At 39.7% G+C, this 10,871-nt stretch overlaps 1 protein-coding gene and 1 long non-coding RNA gene across 4 annotated transcripts in view; one reads left to right on the top strand and one right to left on the bottom strand.

The window, feature by feature from the left end:
* Window positions 1-1,006: 1,006 nt before the first annotated feature.
* Window positions 1,007-4,057, top strand: LOC148741840 (uncharacterized). Its single transcript, XR_015995992.1, has 2 exons — window positions 1,007-1,221; window positions 2,911-4,057. It is a non-coding gene; the product is annotated as an uncharacterized LOC148741840 (long non-coding RNA).
* Window positions 4,058-7,914: 3,857 nt separating this feature from the next.
* LOC111345087 (uncharacterized) overlaps window positions 7,915-10,871 on the bottom strand; it is a 28,138-nt gene continuing 25,181 nt past the window's right edge. Inside the window, exon 10 of one of the 3 annotated variants that reach the window (XM_022952347.2) lies at window positions 7,915-10,862. In XM_022952347.2, coding sequence (XP_022808082.1) covers window positions 10,714-10,862 — 149 coding nt within the window. In that variant the 3' untranslated portion in view covers window positions 7,915-10,713. The remainder of the gene's footprint in view (window positions 10,863-10,871) is intronic. The other 2 variants (XM_022952348.2, XM_022952349.2) reach the window with 2 other exon arrangements.

Here is a 10,871-nt window from a genome sequence, read left to right as displayed (position 1 = left end):
ACTGCAACATCATTACTTTCATGTACATTAGTCATATTGACAACTTTTTCTAGTATGTCACAGTACTCACTATGTCTTCTACTAGGCACATACAACTCCATGCGAAAAGCAAACCAACTTTCACGATCGCTTTTGCAATAATAATAGTGATTATGTACGAAATACACATATCTTATTAGACGTTTTGTTGTGTAGTATCGCTGAGTATTTTTACGAGTTGTGCCGTACTTTGACGAGCCCGTAGGGCGAGTCAAAATACAAATAACGAGTAAAAATACTCAGCTATACTACACAACAAAACGTCTAATAAGTTATTTCAGTATTATCCAACACGCATTTATTCTTATATTCATAGAGTAATTGTGCTGCAAGGTAATGAAGTTTACCTACAATATCTTCACCCTGGCAACCTAGTAATGTTAATAATGTTGTAAAGCAAACAGCTGAATGACTTTCACGCCCATTATGGCAATCACTTTCTCTTGAATATGATCAACGCAGTGTAAATAATATTGTAAGCATTAGCATGAATGTGAATTCATACACCTACATTCTTGAAGACATACCTCATGTTTTCCTGTTAAATTAAATGTTATTAAAAGTTCTGTCAATGTTTGATTTCTCTATTGTTTACATGGAAGTTTATGGGTCGATACAAAGATATGTTCCTGATGTTATTTTGCGGTAAGGTAAGCAGATATCTGCATGTAGTAATTTTAATAACTAGGCTGGTTATTACGTTTCCTAGCTCATTTCTGTAAATATAAAATATTACCTCCTTGCTACTTATCTGCAAAACGTGTTGTTGAACAATGCAAACAACCAACATACCTAAACTCTGCCAAAAGATGCAGATTTCAGGAAGGAAAAACAAAGAGAGACGTCAGAACAAATTGTGGCAGCCATTGCAGAAATGTTGACTTCGAATTCTCGCCTCGGAATACTAGGCTTCGCCTGAGCAATAGTTAAATAAAAGTGAGTCGTCTAATTTCGCTGCAAGCGGCGACCTAGCGATAAAATCAGTGTTTGTAAAGGTCAGCATTGGATTCCATCCACCAAAACCACCTCGGTCGAGAGGGACTGAGATGGAATGATGGACACCTCATGACGTATTGTACTTATAGATAGTTATGAAGCTACGAAAACATTCCGATTCATCCCGATGACGTGAGTGGAATATTTGTTTGGAAAATTGCGTCAAAGCTTTACACCCGAGAAATGGTAAGTACTAATTTATTGTTTGATGGTAGTATTATAAAACGTTTCGTGCAATTTTTAGACAGATACTTCCAATATTCAAAAGGTGCCAAGGTATTTGGTAGTTTTGGTGGAGGTCAGGCGTGGACATCCACCAAAACAGTGATCAAAACCAACAACAGTACCTTTTTAATTTTATCTATGGCCAATGTTAGACCTTCAAGGAAGCAAAAGAATTATATTCCACAAAACATTAGCAGTTTACGTTCTGGCTAATTATTTCTTATAATGCACAATTGCTGACCAAACGTTCATAATGACATCATAAGACATGAAATTAGATTAAAGTGGTTTTGGTGGATGTTTCTCTCTCCATCCACCAAAACCACCATGACAATTTCTGTCACTTCCATTAGAGAGGAATGGTTTGACCTGCTACTGGAGTAAATAACCACAATTTATTTCTTTGTACGTAGATATTTTTGCAAAGTTCTTAAGTCAGCAGCTTTTATTATTGAAACCATAATCATCACATGGTGTTCAATGTAGAATACAAAAGGTTTTGGTGTGGCAATCATGTACTCTTGCAATATGATAAGAGAGAGTTTTTAACTGATTTAACAGATGTTTGCAACAAAATTCCATATCCAGAAGTTTCTTCCTCTACTTCCTCTAAAATCTTTACTTTAAATACTACAAATCAGCACATCAGTAATTGTTATCAGGGGTCTGAATATCTTACAAATCTTTCACATTGATTTCAAGTAACCTATTTCACATGGATGATTAATTATACACTCAAGATGTAGAATAGCTTACATTTTACAAATTATTTCCCCTTTTAATTTATGGATAGACAGTGAAAGGCCTTTGCCACTTTGGTAAATCAAATCATAATATACCATGTATTTTGTGATAAATTATTTACCACAATATAGGACAGTTGTTGCTGAATGTTTTTTGTTTGATTGTTTGTTTTTTTTTTTGCATACAACATCCAAAACAATGGAGGGGATAAATTGAAATGACAAATTTTATGAGTGGTTAAAATTAAAGAACATTGGAAAATCAAATTAACTTTATTACCCAAATCAACTTTGATTTCTTGCTTATGCCAGGCTCCTAATATTCAAAAGCATTAATTATTATTTTTGTGTTCTTTTGTGTAACATAACTTGAAAAAAAAAAACCCATTTGGTAAAGTTCATGTATATGTCAGCCAGCTTGTCACAAGTCTTCCCCCTCTCCTCCAAAAGTCTCTATAAACAAATTTTACTATGTGGTCCTGCCATGATGATAAGTATATTACAGCTCCTCAATTTCCTTCTCTCAAAACAAAGTAACTCTGAATTTAATAATGTAATGGACTTGATAAAACTCTAACAATAACTGGCTGCTACTCGTAACATTAATTTCTTGATATTTAAACCAAACTGTTTTGAAGTTTTAATATTCTGTGATCTTTACATTTTTGTCAGTCCCATTTCTCCTTGAGTTGATTGCCCACTCTTGTTCTCCCCCCTCTTGAGTGAGACGTACTTCCTCATCCAACTCATCTATAACAACAACAACAACAAAAGAAAGCAGTATGGTAAAATCAAGGGATGTCTCGTCAAGGCGGGGCAAAGATCACAGATATACCATAAACAATACGCTTTAAATAAGAACCCCAATGCTTCAATTTGCAGTGATCGCCTTCTTTTTCATTTTCAGACCAGACTGGAACCTCCATAGGCGTGTTTACTTGTTCTGAGTGGGGAAAAAAGAAAAAGGAATCAGTGTTGTAAACTTTTCTCCACTTATCTGTCTTTATGTGGACATTTGCCGGGTCAATTCTTGACCTGCGGTAGCTCGATACATGTGCGTGCGCAGGTCAGATGTCCTAGGGAAGTATCGTCGGTTTGTGTGTTGTGCTGATCATCTCGAAACAAGACCTCTTTCACAAAGATTTTCAAATGCCGTCTCTTTTCATATATTTCCTTAACTCCCTCCGCAACGAGCTCGTGGATCCTCTTGATGATCTTCTCATCAAGGGGTTGAGATACTCCAGCGACCTATAGAAATAAAAAACTCGAACTGTGAAAATGCTTGCTATTTCAAGTGGGAACGCCCTAGTAATACACACCTATACGTTATTCACTCCGTTGCCATTTTTTGTACTGTGTGAATGTTTAAAATTGTACTTCAACAACAACAAAGAAAACGAAATCATGGCAAAAAATGTACAGGCACTTTTATGTCACACTTTGACCGGCTTGCCCGCCGCGTACTTTTTTCATTGACCGTTACATTAATTCGTGTTGAACACTTAGTTACCTTGATCTGTAATGAGAGTTAGTTCAATGTAAATCCTTCTTTCGTACTTAGCGATCCCTTGTAAAGGTTTCGCAAATTTCTAGACGCAGTCTCCCATCTCTTTTTGCTCTCTCTTCTTGAATCTGAAAGACGAAAAATCATACATTTGAAGGAAAAAATGGTTGCCTTGTAACAGTAAACTGAATACCTCTGATGCAGTGCACAAATAAGCTTTTCCCGCTGCTTCAACTCAACTTTTCTGTCAGGTTTTAAAATTGATTCACGGCGTTTATGTGGATGAAAAGACAACTTGGTGCTGGCAGTGTGTTAGCTTTGTTTGACCACACTAACGTCTCAGGCACAGAGAAAAAACATGAGGAAGCTCAAAGTGTCTTGAATAATCACAAACGAGACCACCTTTCGTTCCAGTCAATAAGCCGGTGACTACGTAGCAGGAATTTTGGACAGTGATAACGCTTATCAGATTTATCAATGTTCTGTCAATACACGAGTGGAACTACTTTGTGCTCTGCAAAAAATAAAATTTCTCGCATTTTTATCTGTACTTTGCAGTCAAACTTCCGCGTGTCTTGAATGAGAAATCTTCTTTTCTTGAACACGAAATCTTTGTGACCAGCCTTCTGTAAAAGATAAGTATATCAGCGTAAGATGAGTGATAGTACATTTCTCAAGCTATATAGTTTTTGGAATGTGAAGAAACAGAAGTGTCATTGCGCGATGCTTTGAAAGATAAGGAGCCGACATACGACTGCTTGATAGAAATAAAAAAGCGTAGAATTGCGTTTATTTTCTCTTTTGTCAGCAGCGTACGTCAGTGAAAGGTTTTTATAATCGGTAAGTTCTAAACCATCTTCAATTTAGCCGAGATTGAAGTCTTATCGCGTTTGTCATAAAAGTATTCTGAGATCAATGTCATATGACCCAGTGATCGATGTGTATCTGACCTTTCGGGTTCAAAAGCCATAGGTGACAGTAGTAACATCAATGTCGCGGATGAGAAAAATATGTGTATTTACAGTGCAATATTTCATTTACTTCTTCTGCGTCTTTTCGTTTCCTTTTCTCTCCAGCTTTTCTATCTTTGCCGTGCTGACAATCGAACACTTTCCTTCCCAAAATTATGAAAGGCACACCATTGTTTCTGTTTGTTCTTCGTGTGTTCGGCTATGTCTCCGCGTGGATTTCCGAGAATCTTCGGTTATGATTTGCAAGTTGTTAAGTATTCCACCTCAGTCCCTCTCGACCGAGGTGGTTTTGGTGGATGGAATCTCATGCTGACCGTTTGTAAACATCGTTTACTCCGCCATTTTGAATTCTCAGGTGGGTTACCGCTGTACACCCGTTCGCCGTTCCCCGTTCCCCATTTCCCGTTCCCCTTTCCTCGTTTCCCGTTTCCCGTTTCCCGTTTCTCGTTTCCCGTTTCCCGTTTCCCGTTTCCCGTTCCCCGTTTTAGTAACATCCGATGCGAGAAAACCTGTTTAACCGGTACTCTACAATAGACGAGTACAAATACTGCGTGATATTTGTACTCGTCTATGGCGTTATTTATATTCGTCTAGGTGTGGTTGGATAATAATAAATTGTACTTTACAAGTATTGAACTCAATAAAAACCAATAACAGAAACAGGATATTTAACAGAAGAGCTAAGCTTAGATATTTAACCTAAGTTGCTTCAGTCAGTATCCTTATCCAATTCACATTTGTTAGCGCCACCTTCGAAGTTGTTCACGGACATTCGTGATTTTTTCAGCAAGTGAAGTGTTCGTCTCAGCATCATAGTTTGTTGTTAAATCGGCTGTCACAGTTTTGCCAGTATTTTCGTAGTTTGAACTCACGATGATGGCTCATTTGTTATCTCGTGAGAACTAGTATGAATTTTGCACATTTGAGTAGCATTCAAGCTTTAGAGTTCGTGGACCGGCCCATTCTGAGAACGCTCGACATCATTTTGTGTGGGCCTACCACGAACGACGTTTGCGTTTGTATGTGAGATGAGCGTAAAAGACAGGAATCTTTGCAATGCGGTCTTCACTACGCCCAGTATTCGGTAAATTATTTTGTTTACAAAGAGCGAGTACCTGGTAACACAAGCCGTCACACTCTCATCCCCAGTTTCCGCGGTTTACACAAGGAACGTATGAGACCATGACCCCCCCTTTTTTGGGCGACCAAGAACGGCTCGCATTTTAAGACTTGGGCCGGCTTTCCTGCAGAAGCCCGTGTAAAAACTTTATTTCTATGACCGCTTTTTCCATGTAAAACTTAATTCAATTCCTTCTGAAAATGTCTCAGGAGACTGTGGGTGAGAAACAAGGTTAAGACGTCAAGTTGTTTGATCGCTTGATCTGCGAACAAAGTGTTTTACGGGGAAACCATGCGTACGTTTCAAAATCCGTCCATTTCAACCACGCCCATGAATTGCCAGTCCAGTACTGAATCGTTTGACCTTTGAGAGCAGAACGACAGTTCCGATAGCTAGAGTTATCGGTGTAATTTGGATATATCAACAAAGTTGAAAAGGTAAATTAGCCACCGTAACGATTACAAAAGCTGACGTTTCGAGTGTTAGCCCTTCGTCGGACCGAATAGAGGAATTCTGGGTTGTGTGTGCTTTTAAGGGCAGAAAATGGAGCTACGTTATTGGTGGGAACATGGCAACGAGGAAAACACGAATTAATTAGTAGAATGAAAAGCGTTCGTTGATACCTGTGGGATTTAGACTGCCGGTAAGTTGGGCGCGGTGGTAACCCGCTTGAACGACCGAAACAGGGTAACCACGTTTATCGAAAAACTGGCATATTGACTCTGATTTGTGGTGGAAATCAGAGTCATCACTACATAAACGACGAAGTCTTAGAAACTGAGAAAAAGGAATGGAATTCTTAATGTGAGATGGATGCGAAGACGAATACAACAAGTAATTATGCGAGTCTGTACGTTTGTAATACACACTAGTGCACAAACCGTTGCCTTCAATTGAAACTTTGATGTCTAAAAAGGATAAAGAATTGTCAGAAATTTCCCAGGCATATTTCAGAGCCGGGTGAAAAGAATTGACTGCGGTTATGAATTGAGTCAGCTCCTCTCTGGTAGAGGAGGTAGCGCCGATACAGTCGTCGATGTAGCGACCGTAGGGTTCAGGTTTGGAGCCGTTGTATTGGTTGAAAAGTTGGTGTTCGACAAAACCTACAAAAATATTGGCATAGCTAGGTCCCATTTGGTACCCATGGCTACGCCATTGGTTTGTTTGGAGAAGTTGTCCCCGAATGAAAAACAATTGAGTGTGAGCACTAGTTCGGCTAAGCGTGGTAGTGTTTCAGATTTAGGTTCCTTAACAGTACGTTGATCAAAAAAATGTTTAAGGGCCAGAAGACCTTCGCCATCAGGAATGACAGTGTAAAGAGACGTAATATCCATAGTGAAAAGAAGTTTGTTTTGGCCAAGGAAATTAAATTCGCGAAAAATTTGAAGAGCGTGTTGGCTGTCTTTAATATATGATGGTAAAGTTTTGACGATGGGAGCCATAATTTTGTCTAGATAGCTGGAGATAAGTTCGGTAGGGCAACTGCAAGCCGAGACAATGGGCCGACCCCGGGTTGTTAGGTTTGTGAATCTTTAGGTAAAAAGTAAATACAAGAAGTTCTAGGAGTGGTTATGATGAGAATTTTTGCTGTGGCCGACAATGAGTTGGTTGATCGTATTCTTGACGGTGTTTTGATTGCTGGCAATGAGGTCTTTGTCGACCTTCTGATAAAAAGAGGTGTCAGAAAGTTACCGCAAAGCTTCTTTTTGGTAGAGGTTGGTGCGCCAAACAACGACTGAGCCGCCCTTATCGGCCGCTTTCATAACTATGTCTTTGCGTTTTCTAAGGCTGTTTAGAGCCGACCACTCTTCAGAAGAGTGATTGGAAAATTTGGTAATACGATTGAAATTAAGTTTGTTGATAGCGTGGCGACAGTTTTTGATAAAAAAAGTCGAATGATGCGAACTGGCTCTCCGGGGGAGTTCTTTTAAACTTTCGAGTCTGAAGTGTTTCGAAAGAGTTATTGGTAGTGTAGCAAGACGAGCCGCTTTCTGAGTGTGGCGAAGAAGAAAGCTCGAACGCAAGTGAAGAAGAAACAGATATCGACGGACTTCACCATCGACTTTGGAGTCTAGCTTTGAAAGAAATGTGTGAGTTGATTCATGGTAAAGTTGAAAAATTTAATGCAATTCCCTAGAAACATAAGAAGAGGTAATCTTGGCCCGTGTGTTACTAACTTTGTCAGATAACATTTTTTTACTTGTTTCAGGTTTTGATGAGAGCAGTGTTATACTGAGATGTTAGTCGTTGTTCTTGAGTGACAAGTGTTGTGGGCTTTTACCACTCGCTTGGCGAATTAACAAGAGGTACCAAGACTCTATATTTTTCTTCTTTTATTCTCTCCTCTTCTATTGTTGCTACTACCTCCTACTACCACAGCTATTTCTCTTCTAACTTCAGCGAGGAGTGCCCTCTCATTTAATGCAAAATTCACATACATGTTTGGGTTAGCTGACCGTGGGAATTTCCAAAACAGGATATTCAGTGTGGGTAAAACTCAAGGTCAGTTTTACCAACCCAAATATGACCACCTAGCAAACTAGTTATCCTCAACCATAACAAGCGATTGAAATGTCTAGCACGGTAAGAACTGAGCCAAGTTCAAGCACACACTAAAAATAAATGATCAAAACTATAGATCTACTAAAATAACAACGTAAACGCAAAAAGGCGAGACTAAATAAAACAAAAGGTAAACCTAAAAATACTTGAAATATCAATCCTTGAAAATACTCTACAACACAAGAATCCAGTATCTCCCAACACCATGTAAGCCCTGAATAAAACACTAAGGTTAAGAGAATAGAAGAAACGATCAAAAACTCAAGAAGTTGTTAGGCCATCCGTTTAACATTTGGGCTTTCCCGCGCAGCTGTTACCGGAAAATACAGAAACGTTCGATAGGTGAAATGTACGGTCACAATTTCATCGACTAGTTCGACTACATATCGAAGAAACAGAATTCCTGTTAGGGCTGCTGATCAGTGATAATGATTTTATTTAATAATTGCTGCATTCATCACAGTTCTGGCGCAAATTCAGTGGTTTACTACCCATATCTTAGTGCTGCGCAAAAAAGAAATTGCTTGTCTTTGGCTATTTTGTTGAAAAGAAAAAAAATTGAGGAACATGCAGAAATTACCTTTCAAAAAAAGATTTGTAATTAACCTAGAGCTCTCTACCGTAAAAGGTTACCGACCTCTAGGTTCAAATGTTTAAGGCTTCAAGTTGTAATTGAGGTTAAAGTGCTACTGCGACCAAAAATGCACCTTTTCTTTTCTCCTCAGAGGTTGAAAGTACTTACCCTAAGTAACAAATTTGCCAGATCTTAAGGCAAAACTTCATCGAGAAGTAATATTATTTTCCCTGTAGATTCACGATCTAAACGACCGCCATTCTTCGAACTACAGAACTCCGCGCGATGAAGAAAAAACTGGGTCGAGAACGGAAGTGACGTCAACGACTCAACAAACGTGGCTAATTTGGTATGCTGAGAGAGAGTTGTTTTACTGGTTCCGCACGAAAGAAGGAATAAAATTTGAAAGAATTGTTCCCCAGCTTTCTTTTGCGTATTTCTTGTAAAGGCATGCCTTTGCGACGTTGTGTTGTGCAAGGATGCAGTAATGTTTCCGATATATCGGCCGGAATTTCCATCCATTAGTCGCCGATCGACAAGACTTTTCGCGCGAAATGGAAAGCTTCCGTTGGCACACGTCGTGGACATTTCAATCCAGATGGTCGCTTCGCTGTTTGTTCTGACCACTTTTCGCTACATTCCTTCGAAAGGTCAGTCCATGCGGATGGCGCCGTTAGAAGGCTAAAGAAAAGTTCCTTTCCAACCATTTGGAAAAACCTCGAAAAACAGAGATCGAGGAAACTCTTTCGAAGCGAGCTCGTGCATGGTCAGGCGCCTTCGCAGCTGTTGTTTGGGCTCGTCACGCAACGCTCCCTCCCCCACCAAACAACGGTGGGGGAGGGAGCGTTGCGTGACGAGCCCAAACAACGGCTGCGAAGGAGACTAGTGCATGGTGAGTAGCACTGAACTTATTTGGTTCTCCCCACATCGAGCGGGAGATCTTACCTTGCGTGATTCCTTTTTGCTACCCGAGTAATGTTACTCATGTTCATGTGAAGTTATTTAGTGTAATTGATACTACAAAAAAATGGTTTACTTATAAATCTGTTTTTTACGGTTTGGGCACACATCTCGGAAACCGGGATGGAGGGTAATACATCGATCCTCTAGGTCCAACTGGTCCATCACCTCACCGACGCGATCGATTTCTTTGCAGCAAGTGCATTCCTCTGGCTTATTTATGGCCTCCAGAGAACAGAAAGAACATTTACACCTATCAAGCACAACAACTGTTCGACGAGCTTCTCGCAATATTTTACATTCAAATGGTAAGCTACCTTGGAGAAGTACAATACACATGTCATCCGGCTGAAAACACGATAAGAAGTCTTACGGGTACAAAGCACGAAAATAAATGAGATACGAGCAGGAGGAAAGTAAATTTACAGCTGTAAGAATAATGCATACCATGTACTAACACTTGTTTCACCAGTGCGACGGCGTTGGTATTCCTGTTGTTCCTCTTCTTCATGGGCAGAACTTTCTTTGTACGCTGCGACCTCTTCTTCGGTCGCAACGGGCTCTAAACTGTCATCGTAAAGATACCCTTCGCCATTATCGTCTGATGGATCTTCAGTGAAGGAGAAGTTTAACTCCGAATCGTCGTCGGAAGAAACAGGAGAGTTTGAGCGTGAAGATATGCCGAATACTGCGTGTTTCCCTCTGTTGTTTTGTTGTTGTTCGCGTGGCGAAGTGAGTCGATGACGTCACAACTAAAACCGCTTAATGCTATTTTTGCGGGCTCTCCATTGTGTTATTCGAGCAATGGCGGAAGAATTTTTAATGTCTTCGCGGCGCTGTTTTTAAGGAATAACGTTGTCAAATTTGAGAAACTTACGCTTATTCTTATAGTTTAGGGTCTAACTGCGAAGTTAACACCAGAAAATTTGGAAAATAAAATGCAAAAATTTCGTCCCAGTAGCACTTTAATCATTCCATTAAGAGTGATGACGTATGTCTGACGGTAATCGTAATCGGCATTAGCCCATAAAAGCAACGACCACCACAACAATGATGGATAGTAGGAAGCTTGAGTGATAACAAAGTGCTCCACTTGTTGTCGAGGGGTCTGGAAGTAATCCACTTGTTGTCGAGGGGTCTGGAAGTAATCCACTTGTTGTCGAGGGGTCTGGAAGTA

This window comes from Stylophora pistillata, chromosome 1 (assembly GCF_964205215.1).
Source record: "Stylophora pistillata chromosome 1, jaStyPist1.2, whole genome shotgun sequence".
NCBI lineage: Eukaryota > Metazoa > Cnidaria > Anthozoa > Scleractinia > Pocilloporidae > Stylophora > Stylophora pistillata.
The sequence above is the reverse complement of the archived record's forward strand: the minus strand, read 5'-3'. Positions and strand labels throughout refer to the sequence as shown.